Here is a 22455-nt window from a genome sequence, read left to right as displayed (position 1 = left end):
TTCGACACATTAATTTCAAAAATATCACTTTTTACACTCATATTTACCATTATCTTATACTTAATACATTGTCATTAAATCTCCATTTAAAAACCGTTAAACTTGAAAATATATTTATCTAAACACTAGAGTATATATACATTTCTAACATGAAAAATATTTTTTCTAAATAAAAAAATGACAGATTTTTTCTGTTTTCAAATTCAAATTCAAATTTTTTTTATTTTTTTTTTCTTGTTAGAAAAAAAATTTGAAAAAGAAATCTAATAGCTTTCTTCAAAAAATTCTTTTTTATTTTTATTTTAATATTTCTTTTTCAAATGTTTATATGTAATTCGATGAAAATAACTCTATCCGTACAAATTTTAACGACACAATAGACGAAAATGAGTTATGTAAAAGACAAATATTAGAGTGAGTGAGTTAAGTGATATTTTTAAAAAGTCAGTGAATTAAGTGTCGAGTCATCACTTAATGACCATTTGGTGATTTTTTCACTTACTTTTATTTGAGGAAATTCAATATCAAATCTAATTTCAACTCAAAAGAGTACCGAAAATGTTGTTGACCCCTTTTTTACTAGGACTGGATTCGATTGAAAATAGAGTCAAATATCCGTCAATCGTCTACCGACCGATATTGGTCGGTGTTCTAAAATCTGAAACCGCAGCTGTTGGTTACCGACAAATCGGTATACCGAAATGGCTACTCGGTTCAGCTAGAATTTCAGTCATAGCAACAAAGATGTAGATCTAAGGAAATAGCCCATTATGGAGTCGAATGATGTGGATTAGGGGCGGATCTAGGTATAGGGGAGGGAGGACTCAAACCCTCCCCAGATTTTTGGGTTGAAAAAAAAAATCTATATATATAATATATATTTTTTGTTTATATGTATGTTTGTTTGACGAAGCCCACCCGAACTCCCGAATTATTGAAATCAAACTCCTCTCTGACTCTCTTATTCTCTTCGTCCATCACAAACTCTCATTCTTCATCTTCTTCCTAAAAAGGTCTAAATTCTATACTAAATTTAATTGTTGAATACTTGAACTCTCAAGTTCTTATCTCCCTACTCTTGCATCCCCACACTTGTGCATAATTGTAGTAGAAAAAAAAATTTGGGCTTCGCCCAAAGAGACACATAAATACAAAGCCCACCCCATTTTTGAATCCTAGATCCGCCACTGATGAGGATGCAATCCAATGATGAAGTGATGCAGATAATGAGATGACGGAGAACTAGAGAAAATGGAAGGAGAGGAAGGAATATGAAGAAAGAAGAAGAGGATGAAAGAACTAGATGAAGGAGGAAAGAAGAGTATGAATTGCACTCATTTGATCAAAGCTGATGAAAGCAATTTACACATGAAGAGGCTCGGGAAAGTTGGACTGTTAGATGAATGATTTTGGGCGACGGCCGAGTGTTGGACTGTTAGATGAATAAATTAATGATATTTTGGGCCATGGGTCAACTGGGTTACGGCACTTGAATCCTATCCCGATCCGCAGCGCGACAGGGCCACCTGGCGGGAGCCAACGGCTCGAATGAGCATTAGCGTCATTTCACAAAGAATGTCGGCTACATTTCCAAGATACCAAGCAACCTTTTCCTGTTTACACCAAAAAGAAACAACCTTTCCTGCTCCCCAAAACATTAAATTTCCTTTGTTGCCCCTGCCCAAAGGCTGTCACTATTATATTCAAATCATAAGGCTTCCTCTTAAAAGTTGGAAACTCTGGTGTTACTATAACCCCATTCCTCCACTAGAATTTTGCAGCTTTTTTTTCATTTGGGGTTTTAAGATATGCTCCTCTCTGCGCTTTTAACGTCAGTAGGAATTAATCTGGGTCTATGTTTGCTATACTGCACTCTCTACTCTATTCTGAGCAAGCAGCCCAGTAACGCCGAGGTTTATGCATCACGCTCTGTTGCTGCGAAAGAAGCGCCAGCAGAAACAAATGGCTTCAATTTCGAAAGATTGTTGCCCACTGCGGGTTGGGTCAGAAGGGCATGGCAGCCCTCTGAAGATCAGCTCTTGTCTGTCACCAGTTTGGATGCCGTGGTGTTCATTCGCATGTTCATCTTCAGGTTAGTGATGGATGGACTAGCTAGTAGTGTTAAAGGGTATATTGGATTTGAGTTTGATTTTTGAAGTTTGGTTTTTTTCTTGTTTGTGCAGTTTGAAGGTGTTTGGGTTTGGTGGGATTATTGGGGTTTTTGTTCTTCTGCCAATAAACTTTCAGGGGACCCAGCTGGGGGAGGATTATTCGGATTTTTCCTACATGTCTTTGGACTCGTTTAGTATTTCAAATGTGGATAATGGCTCAAACTGGTATGTATTTGGTTCTTATGACATGGTAATTGAAAATTGTGGGAAATACGGATTTAAATTGCAATGTTGAAGACTAGGTGTTGTAGTCTTTGATAGTTTCATTAGCTACATATTTCCACACATTGTTTCCCAATGTGTTAATTGTCATTCTAGTGCTTTGAATTGTATCCAATTTATGGCATTTATAAGTCGGTGTGTCTTTCGGTTGAGTTAGAGTTGGTTGATTAATGAGAGGTGAGGGCTGCTTGAGCTTAGGTTAATGGAGATTTGGGTTTAGGTCTGTGGTGAATCTTCCACTTCCCCCTGGCAAATTATGATAGCTAATATAAATAGGATCTGTTCCTCCGTGTTTGGCACCTGACTTAGAGTTTTCACTTACCTATTGTGTCTGAACATTCATAGACTCGGAGGATATTGAATTACCTGCTTGCAGATTAGTTTAATCTTTACTTCAGCATGTTCCTCTTAATGGAGTTGTGGCTGGATATTTCCAAGTTGATTTATGTTTGTCATATTTATAGTAGGCATATGGTGAACCTATTATGAGGAGACCCTGACTGTTACTTTTGGTTTCCCAAGGTTATGGGTTCATTTTTGTGCAGCATATATTTTCAGTGCAGCTGTCTGCTACCTTCTTTACGATGTAAGTCAGATTTTGTTTCTTTTATATGGCTTTTTTCCATCAGATTTTGGTGGTTCATTCAGAACAATAGCATCAACAGTATTCAACTTGATTACTATGCAGGAGTACAGTTATATCTCATCAAGAAGAATTGCTCAATTCTATTCATCCAAACCTCAGCCTAATCAGTTCACAGTATTGGTTCGTGGTATTCCTGTCCTATCTGGGAGCAGCGGCAGTGAAACCGTTGACAGATTTTTTACAGAATATTACTCTTCTACTTATCTTTCACACTCGGTGATTCGTCGAACCAGCAAACTCCAACGTCTCACTGTAAGCCTCAGCATGACAATTTCATAGTTATTTTTGAAGGCTTGGGGAGTTGTGTAATTGCTATGTTTGTCATTAGTTTCTTACACATCAGAAGGAAGGCATCAAACATATTTATAATTTTGTAATTTATAATAAAGTTGTACCAGTTAAGACTTCCTGTTATATGACATCTTTGACAAAGACTCATAACTTTTTCCTTCTTTCTAGAGTGACGCAGATAAGGTTTACAGAACGCTTGCCCGTCTAAAGTCAGAAAAGGATCCACAGCAAAGATTCAAGCGTGATGGGCTTTTTGGAAGCAAAGTAGATGGTTTGGATCACTATGGAAAGAAATTGGATGATTTAGAAGATACTGTTAGATTGGAGCAATCATCGTTGGCAGGAAAGGTTGGGTGCTATTCTTGTTCTTAAGTAAGGAGAGCTTGACAATAATCATTAGTAAATGGTATAAATAAAATTCTCCACCACCTAATAATTTCTGTAGCATCAACTTAGATGTAGATGTTTTTTCTTTTCTTTTCTTTCACTTTTATTTATTTTTTTAAAAAAATTGACTTATAGAGTTATAGATGTAAAACTATATCATTTAGGAAAGATTAGAGATGAGCAACACACAGACACACTCATCCTCATTTTTGTTGTTTAATACTTCTTAGTAGGTGAATGTATGAGCAAACATATGACATTTTCTGATTTCTAAAAGACGTATCAGCAAGTTTAGGAAGAGAGAAGTATACTTTCAATTGATAAGTCTAGTTGTTTGATTGATCTGACCTTGAACTGATGTAGTCAATTGTTCCATGATGCCAAAAAAACAATTACAGGAAGTTTCAGCCGCCTTTGTGTCATTCAAGTCCCGGCTTGCTGCTGCAATAGCTGTAAACATTCAACAAGGAACAAATCCCACAGAGTGGGTCACAGAGGGCGCTCCTGAGCCTCAGGACGTTCATTGGCCCTTCTTTTCTTCATCTTTTCTAAAAAGATGGGTCTCCAAGCTGGTGGTGGTGGTTGCATGTGCTGCTCTTACGATTCTATTCCTCATTCCAGTTGCAATCGTGCAGGGCCTCACTAATCTTGAACAGTTAGAAACCTGGTTTCCTTTTCTCACAAGCATACTGAATTTGTAAGTGCAGAATCAACAACTTTTAAAAATTGACTCTCTGATTTATTCCATGATGCTGAATCATACAATTTCTTTATTTGCAGAACAGTCGTCAGTGAAGTCATAACTGGATATCTTCCGAGTCTTATTCTTCAGTTGTTTCTTTCTTTGGTGCCACCCATCATGATATTGTTGTCATCCATGGAAGGATACATCTCTTTCAGTCAGATACAAAAAGGTGCATGCACGAAGATGTTGTGGTTTACTATATGGAACATTTTCTTTGCAAATGTACTATCAGGAACAGCTCTCTCTCAAATCGATATCCTTCTTGAGCCCAAAGAGATTCCTGGGCTACTTGCTGATGGTGTTCCAGCACAGGTGAAAATACATCCGCAATATTAGCTTGTACTTTATCTTTCTGAAATAATCATCTGGAGGTTTGAGAAGCCTTTTGAAACTTCATGACTCACTGTATACCATTGTTTTGCCTGTTCTTAAATTTAATTACCTACAATGGCAATTCAAGTTTTTTAGAGGTCCCAGTCAATAGCATGTGATTTTGTTACAAACTACTTGCTGGTAAAATTTTCTTCCTACCTAAAACTTGTTCAGATACTGATTTTGGATAATACTTATGTTCTTAAGAGTGTATGTCATAAGATATTATGTTGTCATTTAAACATCTGTGTTTGCTTGTGTCCATAACTGAGGAACTTGATATTTGGCTTAAATGTTAGAATTGAAACTTTGAAACCATTTGTTTATATCATAAACAATGATCCAAGGTTTCATATACATTCTTTGTCATTGATGCAGGCATCATTCTTCATTGCATATGTTGTGACATCTGGATGGACCAGTACTGTATCATCAGAACTCTTCCGCTTGAAACCCCTGATTTTCAATGTGATAAAAAGACTATTTTCAGGAAAGAATAGTGATGAATTTGAGGCTCCTTCAATTCCATACCACAAAGAAATTCCTAAAATTCTATTATTTGGAGTCCTTGGAATCACATACTTCTTGCTGGCTCCATTAATTCTACCGTTCCTTCTGGTTTACTGTTGTATGGGATACCTAATCTTTCGCAACCAGGTCCGTTGAAAACTTTTCTCTTATCTCTTGTGCTTGATATATTGTATCATATCTAAAACCATATTGGGTAAAAAGGCCTGTTTATTACAATCTTTTGTGTTCTAATTAATGCACAAAAGGGTGTGTGATTAGTAGTTTCTAACAAAAAGGTTGTGTGAATATCAAATCCCTTGGTGAATTAATGCCTCTAAAGGTTAAAAAGAAGCAAGTCCATGCTCACATCTATATTGTCTGAACTTATTTCACAAATTTGCATCATCTCATTTTAAATTTAATATCTACTTTTCCATATTGATACTTAAACATTAACCTGGTTTGAGTTCAACCACCTTATTTCATGCTCTATAGTCTATACCATCTAAATTTTGTAGTTTTGTGGAATTTTTTTTTTTTTTTTGTATAATTCATTTTCATCACCTATTTTTGGTTATTAAATTCACTGATACTTTTTGGTAAACAATTTTGAACAGCTATTGAATGTATATGCACCCAAGTATGAAACTGGTGGAAAACTTTGGCCTACAGTGCACAATTCAACAATATTTTCCTTGGTACTTATGCACATCATTGCGATTGGAATATTTGGGATTAAGACGCTTCCCTTAGCTGCTAGTTTGATGATTCCTCTTCCAATTCTCACTCTTCTTTTCAATGAGTACTGCCGCAAACGATTTCTACCGATATTCAAATCATATCCTGTTGAGGTATGTCTGAACCAATGCTATCAACTTATTCTTTTAGATTCCAAAATATTTAAATTAGCTAACATTACAACTCTGCTTAGGTTATATCTTAAACTAAGAAGTTGGACCCTTCATCTTCTGTTCTATCTCATTGGCTAAGGGTTTCTGTACTGTATTCATGCAGTGTTTGGTAAAGAAAGATATAGAAGACCAGAGTGATCCTTCAATGGATGCATTTTATGATAAATTACGCACTGCGTATGAGGATCCGGTTTTGATGCCAATCCAACGTCAAAGAAGCAGAGATGGCTACAACTCTCCACTTCTTCCCCGCTGAAGTCTGAAGTAAGCAATCTGTCTTCTTTGGCCATACTGGCAACCAAAAAACCAATAAACAACTCCTTGTGTCTCTGTGTTCCTGTAAAATAAGTATATGATCTGTAATCTGCAGTGTGTTAGGCTTGTTTTCCAGTTTCCATTTGTCTTTGATTTGTTCATTCTTACTGCTGTATTTTGTTCATTCTTCCTGCTGTATTATAGACATGATTTTCATAAACAATGTATAAAATACTCTTTATATTCTCATAGGCAACTAACTAACTAACTTTTGGTTGCTAAACTTTAATAAACATGCTGATACTGAGGTTTGGTATACACCATTCTTGTACTGTAGCCGAGCCGAAACATCGGCTTATCGACTATTTCGGGCCAACCTGGTTTGGCTCGGTCCGAAATCGGCCCAGCCCATACGGCGCCATCTGACAGCCCTAGTTTCACACTAGATGAATGGTGAAGAAATTTTGGGCCATGGGCCAAGTGGGTTACTTGAAAAGGAAGGGAACTTAAACCGTATCCCGATCCGCAATGACAGGCCACATGGCGGGAGGCAAACGGCTGGAAGGGCATTATCGTCATTCGCACAAAGAAAGTCGGTTACTTTCAGAAATCCCCAAAGGTACCAAATACCTTTCCTGCTCCCCAAAACATAAGATTCCCTTTGTTGCCCCTGCCCAAAGGTTCCACTCTCCTTTCGCCAAAAAAAAAAAAAAAACACAAAGTTTCCAACTTTGGATTATAATCCCATTTCTGCACTAGAAATTTGCAGCCTTTTTTTTCATTTGGGGTTTAAGGTTTCTGGGGGTTTTAGCTATGATCCTCTCTGCGCTTTTAACCTCAGTAGGAATTAATCTGGGTCTATGTTTGCTATTCTTCACTCTCTACTCTGTTCTGAGGAAGCAACCCAGTAACGCCAAGGTTTATGCACCGCGCTCTGTTGCTGCAAAAGGAGCACCAGCTGAAACAAATGGCTTCGATTTCGATAGATTGTTGCCCACTGCAGGTTGGGTGAAACGGGCATGGCAGCCCTCTGAGGATCAGCTCTTGTCTGTCACCAGTTTGGATGCCGTGGTGTTTATGCGCATTTTCATCTTCAGGTTAGTGATGGATGGACTAGTAGTGTTAAAAGGGTATATATTGAATTTGAGTTTGATTTTTGAAGTTGGGTTTTTGTTTGTTTGTGCAGTTTGAAGGTGTTTGGGTTTGGTGGGATTATTGGGGTTTTTGTTCTTCTGCCAATAAATTTTCTGGGGACCCAGCTGGAGGTGGATTTTTGGGATTTGCCCCACAAGTCTTTGGACTCGTTTAGTATTTCGAATGTGGATGATGGCTCAAACTGGTATGTATGTGGTTCTTATGGGATGGTGGTTGAAAATTGTGGAGATGAAATTGTAATGTTAAACACTAGGTGTTGTAGGTTTTGATAGTTGCATTAGCTACACTGGGTTGAGGGTCATTTATAACATCTATCATATTTCCACACGTTGTTTCCCAGTGTGTTCATTTCCATTCTATTGCTTTCAATTCTATCAAATTTATGGCATTTATAAGCCATATAAGTCGGTGTGTCCTTCGGTTAAGTTAGAGTTGGTTGATCAATGAGAGGTGAGGGCAGCTTGATCTTAGGTTGAGATTTGGGTTTAGGTCTGTGGTGAATATTCTAATTCCCCCTGGCAGATTATGATAGCTAATATAAATAGGATCTGTTCCTCCGTGTTTGGCACCTGACTTAGAGTTTTCACTTACCTATTGTGTCTGAACATTCATAGACTCGGAGGATATTGAATTACCTGCTTGCAGATTAGTTTAATCTTTACTTCAGTGTGTTCCTCTTAATGGAGTTGTGGCCAGATATTTCCAAGTTCATTTATGTTTATCATATTTATAGTAGGCATATGGTAAACCTATTATGAGGAGACCCTGACTGTTAATTTTGGTTTCCCAAGGTTATGGGTTCATTTTTGTGCAGCATATATTTTCAGTGCAGTCGTCTGCTATCTTCTTTACAATGTAAGTCAGATTTTGTTTCTTTTCTATGGCTTTGTTTCATCAGATTTTGGTGGTTCATTTAGAACAATAGAATCAACAGTATTCAACTTAATTACTATGCAGGAGTACGGCTATATCTCATCAAGAAGAATTGCTCACTTCTATTCATCCAAACCTCAGCCTGATCAGTTCACAGTATTGGTTCGTGGTATTCCTGTCCTATCTGGGAGCAGCTGCAGTGAAACTGTTGAAAAATTCTTTACAGAATATTACTCTTCTACTTATCTTTCACACTTGTTGGTTCGTCGAACTAGCAAACTCCAACGTCTCACTGTAAGCCTCAGCGTGATAATTTCATAGTTATTTTTGAAGGCTTGGGGATTTTTGTAATTTCTGTGTTTGTTGTTAGTTTCTTACCATCAGAAGGAAGGCATCAAACAAATTTGTAATTTATAATAAAGTTGTTCCAGTTAAGACTTTCTGTTATATAACATCTTCGGCAAAGACTCATAACTTTTTCCTTCTTTCTAGAGTGATGCAGACAAGGTATACAGAACGCTTGCCCGTCTAAAGTCAGAAAAGGATCCACAGCAAAGATTCAAGCGTGATGGGCTTTTTGGACGCAAAGTCGATGTGTTGGATCACTATGGAAAGAAATTGGATGATTTAGACGATACTGTTAGATTAGAGCAATCATCGTTGGCAGGAAAGGTTGGGTGGTATTCTTGTTCTTAATTAAGGAGATTTTGACAATAATCATTCGTAGATGTAGATGTTTTTTGTTTTCTTTTCTTTTCTTTTACTTTTATTTTTAATTTTCAAAATTGACATATAGATGTAAAATAAAATTATTTAGGAAAGATCGTTAGAGATGAGTAACACACACAGACACACTCGTCCTCATATTTGTTGTTTAATACTTCTTAGTAGGTGAATGTATGAGCAAACATGTGACATTTTCTGATTTCTAACAGACATATCAGCAAGTTTAGGAAGATAGAAGTTTACTTCTAATTGATAAGTCTAATTGTTTGATTGATCTGACCTTGGATTGATGTAGTCAATTGTTCCATGATGCGAAAACAAACAATAACAGGAAGTTTCAGCTGCCTTTGTGTCGTTCAAGTCCCGGCTTGCTGCTGCAATAGCTGTACACATTCAACAAGGAACAAATCCCACAGAGTGGGTCACAGAGAGCGCTCCTGAGCCTCAGGACGTTCATTGGCCCTTCTTTTCTTCATCTTTTATAAAAAGATGGGTCTTCAAGCTGGTGGTGGTGGTTGCATGTGCTGCTCTTACGATTCTATTCCTCATTCCGGTTGCAATCGTGCAAGGCCTTGCTAATCTTGCACAGTTAGAAACCTGGTTTCCTTTTCTCAAAAGCATACTGAGTTTGTAAGTGTGGAATCTACAACTTTTAAAAATTGACTCTCTGATTTATTCCATGATGCTGAATCATACAATTTCTTTATTTGCAGAACAGTTGTCAGTCAAGTCATAACTGGATATCTTCCAAGTCTTATTCTTCAGTTGTTCCTTTCTTTTGTGCCACCCATCATGATAGTGTTGTCATCCATGGAAGGATACATCTCTTTCAGCCAGATACAAAAAGGTGCATGCACGAAGATGTTGTGGTTTACTATATGGAACATTTTCTTTGCAAATGTACTATCAGGAACAGCTCTCTATCGAGTCGATATCCTTCTTGAGCCCAAAAAGATTCCTGGGCTACTTGCTGATGCTGTTCCAGCACAGGTGAAAATACATCCACAATATTAGTTTGTACTTTATCTTTTTGAAATAATCATATGGAGGTTTGAGAAGCCTTTTGAAACTTCATGACTCACTGTATACCATTGTTTTGCCTGTTCTTAAATTTAATTCCCTATAAAGACAATTCAAATTTTTTAAAGGTCCCAGTCAATAGGATGTGATTTTGTTGGTAACTACTTGCTGGTAAAATTTTCTTCCTACCTAAAACTTGTTCCGATACTGATTTTGGATAATACTTATGTTCTTAAGAGTGTATGTATGTCATAACTCATAAGACATTCTGTTGTCAATAAAACATCTGTTTAACTGTGTTTGCTTGTGTCCATATCTTAGGAACCTGATATTTGGCTTAAATGTTAGAATTCAAACTTTTGAAACCATTTGTTTATATCATAAACCATGATCCAAGGTTTCATATAGATTCTTTATTTTTGATGCAGGCATCATTCTTCATTGCATATGTTGTGACATCTGGATGGACCAGTGTATCATCAGAACTCTTCCGCATGACCCCCCTGATTTTCAGTATGATAAAAAGACTATTTTCAGGAAAAGATAGTGATGAATTTGAGGTTCCTTCAATTTCATACCACAGTGAAATTCCTAGAATTCTATTTTTTGGAGTCCTTGGAATAACATACTTCTTTCTGGCTCCATTAATTCTACCTTTCCTTCTGGTTTACTGTTGTATGGGATACCTAATCTACCGCAACCAGGTCCGTTGAAAACTTTTCTCTTATCTCTTTTACTTGATATATTGTATCATATCTAAAAACATATTGGGTAAAATGGCCCGTTTATTACAATCGTAGTTTTGTAGATTAGATCACCTATTTGACACCCATTTGTGTTCTAATTAATTCACAAAAGGGTATGTGATTAGTAGTTTCTAACACAAAAGGTTGTGTGAATATCATCTCCCTTGGTGAATTAATGCTTCTTTAAAGGTTAACAAGAAGCAAGTCCATGCTCACACCTTTATTGTCTGAACTTATTTCACAAATTTGCATCATCTCATTTTAAATTTAATATCCACCTTTTCATATTGATTGATCTGCTTGACTTAAACATTAACCTGGTTTGAGTTCAACCACCTTATTTCATGCTCTATACCATCTAAATTGTATAGTTTTGTGGATTTTTTTTTTTTTTTGTATAATTCATTTTTATCACCTATTTTTGGTTATTAAATTTACTGATACTTTTTGGTAAACAAATTTGAACAGCTATTGAATGTATATGCACCCAAGTATGAAACTGGTGGAAAATTCTGGCCTATAGTGCACAATTCAACAATATTTTCCCTGGTACTTATGCACATCATTGCGATTGGACTATTTGGGATTAAAAAGCTTCCCTTAGCTTCTAGTTTGATGATTCCTCTTCCAATTCTCACTCTTCTTTTCAATGAGTACTGCCGCAAACGATTTCTACCGATATTCAAATCATATCCTGTTGAGGTATGTCTGAACCACTGCTATCAACTTATTCTTTTAGATTCCAAAAGATTTAAATTAGCTAACATTACAACTCTGCTTAGGTTATATCTTAAACTAAGAAGATGTGGGGCCCATTTGACAGTGCTAATCGCTTCTAAAGCTTGAAAACTTTCTGAAAGTGGTTTTATCGCGTTTGTCCGAAATGGTTATAAGTGGAGCACTTCTTTGAAAAGCACCTAAATGCTTTCAAGTGCATTTCTAAGAAGCACTTTTACTGTTAACTTTTTTGTTTTTTTTTCACAAAAACGTGACACATCTTTGTGAAGTGCTTCCCACAAATGTGGTAGCGAGTAAAGAACACTTCCTAAAAGCACCGTCAAATGGACCCTTGATCTTCTGTTCTATCTCATTGGCTAAGGGTTTCTTTACTGTATTTATGCAGTGTTTGGTAAGGAAAGATAAAGAAGACCAGAGTGATCCTTCAATGGATGCATTTTATGATAAATTAAGCACTGCGTATAAGGATCCAGTTTTGATGCCAATCCGACATCGAAGAAGCACCGATGATCACAACTCTCCACTTCTTCCCGCTGAAGTCTGAAGTAAGCAATCTGTCTTCTTTCGCCATACTGACAACAAAAAACCAATAAATAACTCCCTGTGTCTCTGTGTTCTTGTAGAATAAGTATATGATCTGTAATCTGTGTGTTAGGCTTGTTTTCCAGTGACCATTTGTCTTTGATTTGTTCATTCTTAGTTTCTTACTGCTGTATTATAGACATGAATTTTATTAACAATGTATAAAATACTCTTATAATCACATAGGCAACTAACTAACTAACTTACGGTTTTGGTTTCCAAACAGCTGAAACTTTAAAAAAGATGTTGATACTGAAGCTACACCTGTCTTTGAAAGCACACCTCTTCTGCAAAAATTCTTGGAACCATTCCATCTCTATCTTATGGAGACAGGAATCTCAATTGAATTAGACCCTTTCTTTCTTTTTTATTTTCGTTTTCAAGAATAATAAACCTTGACATATTTGTCAACCATACCTATTTTTATATCACAGTCATTTCCTTCTTTTCTGGGTGTTGGGGACTAGCAGCCAACATATGATAATTGAGCAAATGTGTGATTCATGCTGACACCATGTGGCTCAGTTGTTTGATTGGAATTCGTAAGAGAAAGAGACTTTGGCTTAGTTTTCGATCTCCACGTGGAGCAACAACAAAGGGCTTCTGACATTTTCTCTTAGGATCATCAAATTCTGGTTTACCCTGACGCAATCAGAGCGCCCTTTCCATGCAAACATCACACTCAGATTTCAGCATCAGCTAAAAGTGCATAAGTCTAATCTTTGTTTTTCTTCTCCATAAAAAAATGCAGAACAATGAAGAAAATGTTCATATTGATGAAGTGTTGTTATTTCTTGGCCAGACCGTTGTACATATTATAAGTTTTGTGGTTAAAAGTTTCTAATTTACATATCAATGTTTTAATGGTGAGCTCCAAAGTGGCAAAAGATTGATTAAACTAGTGTGAACTTATAAAGATTCGGTTCTAGGACTTGTTTTGTTTATGGCACCGTGCAGCCCCAGAATTGCTACCCGTTTATCTTGGTTTTTCTTCTTGTTTTTTTCTGTGTGGATTTTGTAATCTTCTTCAATGGTGTGTTCAATCTAACTTCGTTTTTAAGTCCAATCAATGGTGTGTTCTACGGATCTACCTAAGTTGTCCTTCAAAAGATGTCACTATCAGACGTTTCCTAACATAGTTAATAATTGGTTTGATCCAAAGTGATCATCATCTTAATGTCCTAATATAAGAAAAATCTGATAATCAATCAATAGTATTCATCATGATATCAAATAGAAAACATCAATCATCGTAATATTGTAACATTGGGGGCAGTGTTCCAGTAGAGGTGATCGCGGCCTTCTTCCTTTAAATTTGTTATGTAGTCAAGAAAATCTTTAGTAAGGTTTCTTTTACGCAAGTGTAGGCGCAAAATGTGTGCTACAATGTTGAAAAAGACTGATAAAATAAAATTACAGAAAGATGTTTGAATAAATATCTCAAAAAGGCTCGAAGTAAATGCATCAAAGTAAATTGGCTAATTAGAAGTCTTCATTCTGCAAAGAAATCCCCCCATTGCATCTCTAAGTTTAAGATATAAGTAATGGGTAAAGCTATGGTATGTTAACATTTCTCATACATCAACTATTTTTACCACTTTAAGGACTCATGTTACCACTTTGAGGACTAATATTACTATTTTGAGGACTCATATGGTAAACTAAGAAAATTTACCACTTTAAGGACTTATGTTACCACTTTGAGGACTAATATTACTAGTTTGAGGACTCATGTGGTAACTAAGAAAATTTATCACTTTAAGGACTCATGTTACCACTTTGAGGACTAATATTACTATTTTGAGGACTCATTTTACCACTTTTAAGGCAATGTATGCATGTCATACGTTAACACATTGTAGAATTTTCCATAAGTAATTACCAACCAACAAATCCCATCACATAACAAATCACTATTTACGGGAGAGCTTCTAATGAGAACTTTCTAATCAATGATTTAGGGGACTCACTTTTCAATGACATTATCACAAATCAATCTTTAGATGTTTCTGTATGCATGTATGAGTAGATCAATTCCAAATTGCTAATCAGTGAGGTACCGAACTGGATGAAATTAATGGATAAACCAAATCTGCTAAACCTGAACCGTTCATATTCATAAATGATAAATCACAATTATGAACGCCGTAAGGATTTTCAATTTGGTTGAAAATTTGCATAAATGATCTACACACGAATATCTAAACATTTAACAGTTGATAAAGTTCTCATGAAATCCTCATTTTAATTATCCTCATTAGAAGATCTCCACTATTTACCATCTTATAGATACTAGTTGAGGAAAGTCCAACAATGTCATGTTACAAAGCATGATGAGTGACCTAAACCGTATTAAAGATAATGAAATAAATAAATTATTACACACCATATAATAAGATGATAATACATAACTTAATCATATAATTAAATATTTTCTATGATGTTTGACATGCTCATTGTTGAGGAGGCTTTGGAGAAACCGTCTTTTTAACTTTGGTCATCAAAATGATAATAATTAATAAGGTTATTAGGGGAGTTAAGTTAATTATTGTATGGTTAACAATCCAAAGCAGCCAAACTGACCTTATTAGTTATCATTTTGGCTATGAGAGTGACATACCACGCGGTATTTCACGAGTCACATCACAGATGAAAAATATTTTGCCCCATAAATTCCATAATTCTTGTGGCTGTATTACTGTGTTTGTCTTTTTAAGTGGAAATTACTGGCATAATTTGTCTTATAACAGATGAAAAATATAGATCCTCTGGTTTTGTTTTGATTAGGGATAGAACAGAAAATTGAAACTATCGCCAAAACAAGTACTCAGAAAAGTAGTGCTGTTGGTATTTGATGGAATCCCATTGTTTTAGAGAATATATTATCAGCTTAAGTTCAAATGTACCTTTTCTGAGAGTGACTAGTCTCATTGTAAAGAATGATTGTCTTTGAGTATTAGAATAGACCGAATAGCAGTAAAAAATATTAATCCTGATCAATTTGAAAAAGTTGGATTAGGGCTATTTCAATGTAGTGAAGAAGTGTCCAACTTGGTAAATTGTCTCAGTTGAATTGTGATGAGTAAATTTCTGAGATATCCCATTTATTAGAAACTATGTACTGGTATGGAAAATGATTATATAGTATGTATTGGCTAATTAGCCTCCATTTGTTCTTCTTGGAGATCATTTTGGTTGCTTTGCTAATCATTTATGTTTGCTTCAGTACAATTAGTCCCTTTCTCTACAAAGATTACATCTCTGCTTCTATCTCCTTGGCTTAAACATATTTCAGTGATATATATTCAGAAAAATGAGATATGACCCATTCAAGCCTACAATTCCCAATAATGAATTGACATGATGTTTAAATAATGTAACAGAAGAAACTAGAGAGATATCGGCATCTTTGGCTACGTCAAATGTGCCATTAAGTATGCTTTTCTTTTCCAAAACAGAAAGAAACCTCCATCTGGTTTAGATTGAGGCTGGAGCTACCAGAAACAAAGACATAAGAACAAGTAAGACCAGTTCAACCCTCCCCAATCATTTGACAAGATCTTCCATTCCCTACATATAAATTCACATGCCAACAGAAGCCAGATCTCACAAAAGCATCTCAAACCTTCAGCTTCAAGTAAATTACTTGCAAGTACACAAAAGCCTAGAAACTAAACATAACATCACAAAAGACATTAGACTATATGGCAAGGAAGAGAAAAGTTAATGAAGGAGTGGAAGAGACCAAAAGTTGCATTGAGGGAACCATGGCTTGGGATGAGATGGTGAAGGAAGCCTCAGCTGCTGCAGCACTCGGAGGAGCAGCAAGAAGAGCTCGAAAGCGTTTTGTTGGTGTTCGCCAAAGACCCTCCGGAAGATGGGTGGCAGAGATTAAGGACACAATTCAGAAGATAAGGGTGTGGTTGGGGACATTTGACACAGCTGAGGAAGCAGCCAGGGCCTATGATGAGGCTGCTTGCTTGCTCCGCGGTGCCAATACTAGAACAAATTTCTGGCCTTGCTCCCCATCACCATCTTCAACTCCAGCACTTCCCTCAAAGATCACAAACCTTCTTCTCCAGAGGCTCAAAGCAAGGAACAACAACACCTCTTGTTCTACTCCATCTGCTGCTCCTTTGCCTGTTAACCACCAACAAAAGCAGTATCAGGAAGAAGCTGCAGCAGAGTTCTCGGAAAACCAATACACTGATTTCCTTAATGATCCAGAAGATTACATCACAAGCAACAATGACAACATCCCTGAGATTAGTGCAAGTAGCATCGACTACATGACATCGAGCTTTGAGTCCTGCTTGACTGAAAAGGAAGAGTACACCACTACAAGAGAAGCTGAACAACAAATGGACTATGGGAATTTGAGTGAAGTGGCAGAGATTACTTATAGCGGCGGGGATGCAAATTTTGTAGGTGGATCAGAGGAAGATGCGGAAGAAGAAGAAGTGAATGGTCAAGTGGGTGCCATAGACTTCCAATTTGTGGATGATATTGGATCATCAGACTACTACTCTCCTTCTCCTTTCGAGATTGCTGAAGAGATAGAAGAGGCAGTGGAGCCGGAGACCTATGCAGATGAGCCGTCTATGCTAAGAGCAGCCATGAAGAGAATGAAATATGAGAGGAAATTCTCTGCTTCTCTCTATGCCTTCAATGGCATACCCGAATGCTTAAAGTTAAAGATTGGATCTTCGACAACAGGAAACACGAGAATGAGGGGAATATCTGACCTGCAGAGGGCCTGCAGTAATAAAAACAAAGAGGAAGCTCCAGCCAAACAAGAATATGAAGGAAAGAAAGAAGAGGAGAACCAGCAGAGATCAACTGATATGGGGTCTTCTTCTTCCTCTTCTTCTTTTTCTTCTCTGAGTGCTGTGAATGGTGATGGTGAGTTGTCACTTTGGAGCTCACTTGATCTTCAGCCTATCTGCTTTTTGTCTACTAATTGATTAAGAACCTTTACCTTTAGTTTTTAACAAATTCATGCTCTAATTAATATGTTCCACAACATCTGGAATTCACCATTATTGATTCTTTGCAATTGTAATGAATGTCAAAGAAATAATGAAGTGTAATTTAAGCTTTCGATTCAAGCAATGAAGTAATTGTGCTTCTCTTTATCAATTATTTCCGGGTCATGTTTGGAATATTCATATGCATCAGTAGAAAATAGTGGTAAAGAATGATTTCCATGCATGAATCATACCAAAGCTTCACTTGAATTTATAATTTATTTGACATGATAAGCTACAATATTACGGCACAAACATACAGATAACACCCTGGTTATTATATTGTGATCAACTTACCACCTCTTTTTCATTAAGTTGACCAAATCCTAAAACAAGTTCATAAGCCCTAAGAAACTACTTTCTAGCCATCTAAGCATTAGTTCTAACTCCAATCTTCTACTTCCTAGCCTCTGCTGTGGATCCACCATAAGAGATTCGAAAGTGAGTTCCCATCATCAAAACCTTTCAAGTTTTTAACCTTCTGCAAAGCCTCTTCCTTGTTGTATGTCCCTTCCAAGGCATAAGCAAACCCTCTCCATGCATCCGTAACTCCCTCCCTATTCAGAGCTGGTATTGTCCAATCTACAACCTCCCTAACATAGCTGGCATTGGAGAACAAGACCTCAGTGATAGGGGAAATCGGCAGCACCTGAATTCCAAGCCTGATTTCTTTCGACTCTGCTGAAGCAAACCAAAGACCGGTATCCCTCTTATTAGACCACACAATTCCAGTGATCTTATTCTGACTTGCGAAGACATCCTCATAGATGTTATCTCCTTGGTGCACATGCCACCACTTTTGAGCTGCCTGAATCTCCAGTGCTGCAAGCAATGATGCTGTGTCGGTGAGATTAGTGTCTCTATAGGCTAACCCCATCAATGCAGCCGAGTAGTAAGCATTCACTGCCTCACTTGTGCTCTCTTGATTTCGTCCATCTGCAAATACAGTTAACCCTCCAGCCCATGAATGCAAATTGTAGAGATCAAAGTTCCTCAACCGCGGGTAACTTGAATCTGGCTGCCTGTTTAAGTTCATGAAATCCCCAGCAAGAGCATAAGCTTGATCCTTAAACTTCATCCCCCAATCCACATCAAGCTTTGCAACTACTGAAATTGCATAGAGAAAGTAGCCAAGATGGAAATGGTGATCATTATACACTCCAAACCCGTAATCTGCACCTTTATCAACTGCTCCATTTTTCGTTACAAGTCCACCCCATTTACCTTCATACAAGAAACCATTCCCACTGAAAGTCCCACTCAACCATGGCTCAATTGCATCCTTCAAAAACTTTGTAATGGCTGGAATATCTTTAACACCCACCTCTTCACCAATCAAAGCCAGCCTTGCCGCCTTGGCAATCAATTTTCCATATTCATAAGAAGCTGTTGTTGATACTGGTGTCGAAATTAGAGCCTGAACGTCACCAGAAAGAGCGGCTTTTATTTCAGGTAATGCCTGTACTAAGTCCTTGACACCTGTAATCGAATGCCAAGAGACTGGAATAGGCTGTGTTTTCAACACCCAAGAGTTTCCCACAATGCCTAGGAGATCACCATCAATGCTTCTGTACTTGAGATAGTCAAGAACAGTGGCATTACTGTCCTGAACAGACAGAAGTTGTTGATGGAGAGGATGAGCTAGCATAAGCAAATCTCCATTTCCTTCTTTCACCCATCTATACTCCAATGTAAACGGCCCTGTGAACACTGCCTCGCCCGAAACCGGGTAAGAAGAACTGAACTGGTCTAGAACTGCCTCGAGATCTTGAGAGCCCGGCGGCAACAATGCAACCCTTATAACCCCGGTGAATGCGTCGGAAGTGATCAGTGATGGGTTGCTGATGGTGAGACCAATCGGAGAGGACGAGTACACCAGCATTGTCTGACTGTTGTCGAGCTTTAATGTGTACTTGTTGCGTTGAGCGTTTGGAAACAAAGAAGTGATTGAACTAGCGGTGGAGATGGAAAGCGCGGTGGGATTAGACACATTGCATGTCAAGTAGGGGCTTCCCTTGACGAGGAAGAAGCGGAGATTGGAGGAGGGGAAGTCTAGAGTGACGCCGAGGTCACTGAAGGAAGAGACTACATGGCGTTCTTGGTTGTTTTGGGTGGCGGAGATGGTGAGTTCAGGGGTGAAGTTCTGGGATATGGAAGCGGAGGTGGCAAGGCGAGTCGGGTAGGAGAGAGAGAGGGAGGAGTTGGAGGATCTGAAATGGTAGGGGTGGAAATATTCGGGCTGGTCGCCATTGTTGAGTACAAAGTTTTGGAAGAAAGAGTTTGTGGGGAGTGGGGTTTGGAGGAGGCTTGGGGCAAAGAATGGTGAAGGGTCAGGGAGAACTGTGGACTCAGCTTTCGGAAAGAGGAAGCCGGTGGCCGGAGTTGCTTGCGTTTCGGACAGTAGTACTCTGGCTTGGGTTTGAGGGAGGATGAAAAAAGCGAGGGAGATGATGAGGAAGAATGTCATCAAAGTCATATTATTGGAAGCCATTGAGAATGTGCTTGTGGTTTGTGAATGATGGTTCTCCAATGCCGTTTAAATAATATAGCAAGGTTGTTTGGTGCTTGCTAGCCTCTTATGGTGATTGTGGAGAGAAAGGAAATCAATTAGGATTCCGAGAGCTTATAGGAGAAAATGGCGGTAAAACCTCGTTTGAGGTAACGGTGACCTTTTTTTGGTAAGTAGAAATGTTTTGGTGGGTTGCTCGTCTGAAATCACGACTAGGTTCCAATCACTGCTCTGAGTTTGGAATTTAGTTCGACAACCTTTTTTTTTCTATATTAAACAAGTTAATTATAGGTGATTACATACTTGATTAATTCTGAAGTTATAATGATTAGAGATCAGAAAGGTTAAACCTTAGAAACAAAAGATCTCTGCCATATCTTTTTACTAAACTTCCATAAGAATTGTACCTACCTGATTAATTCTGAAGGTTAATGACTAAAGATCAGTAAGGTTGATCCTTAATTACATTAGAATAAAGATTTGCGATATCTTTTTACCAAACTTCCATAAACATTAGTAAATAGGTATGTTATGCAGTACGTACGAGTGAATAACATAAATATAAATTGGTATGTGCCATAAGATCAATAGCGCATGCATCTCCAATGAATGTACATAGCGTAGTACAACTGCCATAGACATATGATTACTTGGTACATATTATGACTTGCACATTTATTGGAGAATAGGGATATGGCAATGGGGCGGGTTGGGGATGGTATTGTGTTGGGGATGGGGATCACAATACCATCCCCATCCCCGAGGTCATTCTCTAACCCCATCCCTGCCCAAATCCCCAATAAAAATATATTGGGGATTCCCCGTCCCCATCCCCACTGGGGACTAAGGGGGGTGTATTCAATTAAGAGTCTACAAGATTTTTTTGTATTTTAGAAGTCTATGGGTATTCAACTGAGATTTTAAACAGTCATTTAAAATCTTGATGTATTCAATTAAGATTTAAAATTATCCATTCAAATCTGCTGATATTCAAAAGTATACGGATTTTTAAGGATTTCATTAAATGCTGGATTTTTGAGGATTTTATAGTGCTTTTTATACATATCAAAACTCAAAAACAATCCAACCACTTCCCAAAAGATTTTGATGGATTCTTTCTCACTCAAAAAATGAAGAACCTCTTCACCCAAAAAAAAAAAAAAAAAAAAAGCAAGTCTCAATAGGTGACACTCATCCATTTTGTCTTAGACCTATTTTCCCATTATCTTCCTCTACCTCTGCTCTCATCTAATAATTTTTTATTTTATTTTTATCACTGTAGCTCTAGAAGCCTTAATCCTTCTAGCTAATGAAGCTCACTTTCAATGGTATTATTAAGATGATACATACACACATGATTCTTTTGTAAATTAGATATGAAATAAATTATGTCATTAGTTTACTACTTTATTTTTTGTGTAACATTTTGGCTGGTTAGTTTTCTCTTATTGTTCATATATCAATATACACAACATAAAGAATGGTAGATTGTCATACTTTCTTGTCATTGATATAGCATTATAGTTGGATCCATACATCCATTGCTTAATTAAAGAAGAAGAAGAAAAAAAAAATTAACCTACCAAAAACATCATAAGGATTTGTAAAATCTAAACAAATACTAGTAAATCAATCCATTAGAATTAATCAGAGTCCATATAGAATTTAAACAATCCGTGGATTAAGTAAATCCATGGATTATAAAAACTCAAACAAAGTCTTTTAAAATCTGAATTGAATACACCCCCCTAAGCCTCCAAACCCGCCCCAAATCCCCAATAAGAATTTAATAAATAAAATAATTTTTTCTTATATTGCCTTTTTTAAAATCAAAATCTACAACAAATAAATTTAATACATGATTAAATTCATAAATCATAATTCAGTGAGTGCAAAAGTCAAAACACCATTAAAGTAAAAGTGTAGCCATTAAAGTAAAGTAGTAAATGTATATATTTGTGATTTATATTAAAAAATTAATTAAAATATATATAAGTTAAATATATGTATATATTATTGGGGCGGGTTTGGAGATGGGGATCATAATACCATCCCCGCCCCATCCCCAATCTTAGATAGCGGGGATTGGAGATCCCCATTCCCATTCCCCATTTGTCCCTGAATTCTCCCTCCATTAGGGGCGGGTATCCAATGGAGCTCCGCCCCGCTGGGGATTTTTGTCATCCCTATTGGAGAAGCTCAAACTAGCTATTATAGGATTTAGTGCTCACATTTTGGGGCAGGCCTCCTATTGGGTTTGTTGCCCATTATGAAATGAAATGTTTCCCCTTTTTTGATCAAAAAATTAGAGCCAGTGCCATGCATCATTTTGGGGCAGACCACAACGTACAGTTAATGTGTCAAAGTCATGCCAAATTTTGATGTTGCGCGCGTGACAAATAATTTTTCCAAACTACTCACAAATCATTTCACGTATCAAATAGATGCTAGTTAGTAGTTATATAAATAACAATCGACATTGAAAATTTTCAAACGACAGTATGCATACATTTAACAGATAAGAAAATAAATAAAACCCTTCATCTTTTTCCATAGCAACTTTAACTAA

The 22455-nt window shown here is 37.1% G+C and overlaps 4 protein-coding genes across 6 annotated transcripts; 3 read left to right on the top strand and 1 right to left on the bottom strand.

Moving 5' to 3' along the window:
- Positions 1-1731: 1731 nt before the first annotated feature.
- Positions 1732-6759, top strand: LOC133726340 (CSC1-like protein HYP1). The gene is made up of 10 exons (XM_062153869.1): positions 1732-2092; positions 2184-2336; positions 2916-2979; positions 3082-3291; positions 3499-3678; positions 4116-4414; positions 4498-4774; positions 5213-5491; positions 5962-6195; positions 6359-6759. The coding sequence occupies exons 1-10, from the start codon at positions 1809-1811 to the stop codon at positions 6509-6511; spliced, it is 2133 nt and encodes a 710-aa protein (XP_062009853.1). The 5' UTR covers positions 1732-1808; the 3' UTR covers positions 6512-6759.
- A 178-nt stretch (positions 6760-6937) lies between these two features.
- Positions 6938-13440, top strand: LOC133726339 (CSC1-like protein HYP1). 3 transcript variants are annotated; one of them, XM_062153868.1, is made up of 11 exons: positions 6938-7607; positions 7697-7849; positions 8457-8520; positions 8623-8832; positions 9031-9210; positions 9596-9894; positions 9978-10254; positions 10713-10988; positions 11499-11732; positions 12154-12313; positions 12821-13440. In XM_062153868.1, exons 1-10 carry the CDS (start codon positions 7324-7326, stop codon positions 12310-12312), a joined length of 2136 nt encoding a protein of 711 aa, XP_062009852.1. In that variant the 5' UTR covers positions 6938-7323; the 3' UTR covers position 12313; positions 12821-13440. The 3 variants fall into 3 exon arrangements, with proteins under 3 accessions (XP_062009852.1, XP_062009851.1, XP_062009849.1); XM_062153867.1 differs by lacking the exon at positions 12821-13440 and adding an exon at positions 12577-12796 and having other exon boundaries at positions 6939-7607; XM_062153865.1 differs by lacking the exon at positions 12821-13440 and having other exon boundaries at positions 6939-7607; positions 12154-12562.
- Positions 13441-15817: 2377 nt separating this feature from the next.
- On the top strand, positions 15818-17458 carry LOC133726349 (ethylene-responsive transcription factor ERN1-like). Its single transcript, XM_062153878.1, has one exon. The coding sequence runs from the start codon at positions 16055-16057 to the stop codon at positions 17312-17314; it is 1260 nt and encodes a 419-aa protein (XP_062009862.1). The 5' UTR covers positions 15818-16054; the 3' UTR covers positions 17315-17458.
- Positions 17459-17606: 148 nt separating this feature from the next.
- Positions 17607-19914, bottom strand: LOC133726343 (glucan endo-1,3-beta-D-glucosidase 1-like). Its single transcript, XM_062153872.1, has one exon. The coding sequence runs from the start codon at positions 19866-19868 to the stop codon at positions 17781-17783; it is 2088 nt and encodes a 695-aa protein (XP_062009856.1). The 5' UTR covers positions 19869-19914; the 3' UTR covers positions 17607-17780.
- Positions 19915-22455: the final 2541 nt, after the last annotated feature.

This window comes from Rosa rugosa, chromosome 1 (genome assembly GCF_958449725.1).
Source record: "Rosa rugosa chromosome 1, drRosRugo1.1, whole genome shotgun sequence".
NCBI classification, from domain to species: Eukaryota; Viridiplantae; Streptophyta; class Magnoliopsida; order Rosales; family Rosaceae; genus Rosa; species Rosa rugosa.
The sequence above is the reverse complement of the archived record's forward strand: the minus strand, read 5'-3'. Positions and strand labels throughout refer to the sequence as shown.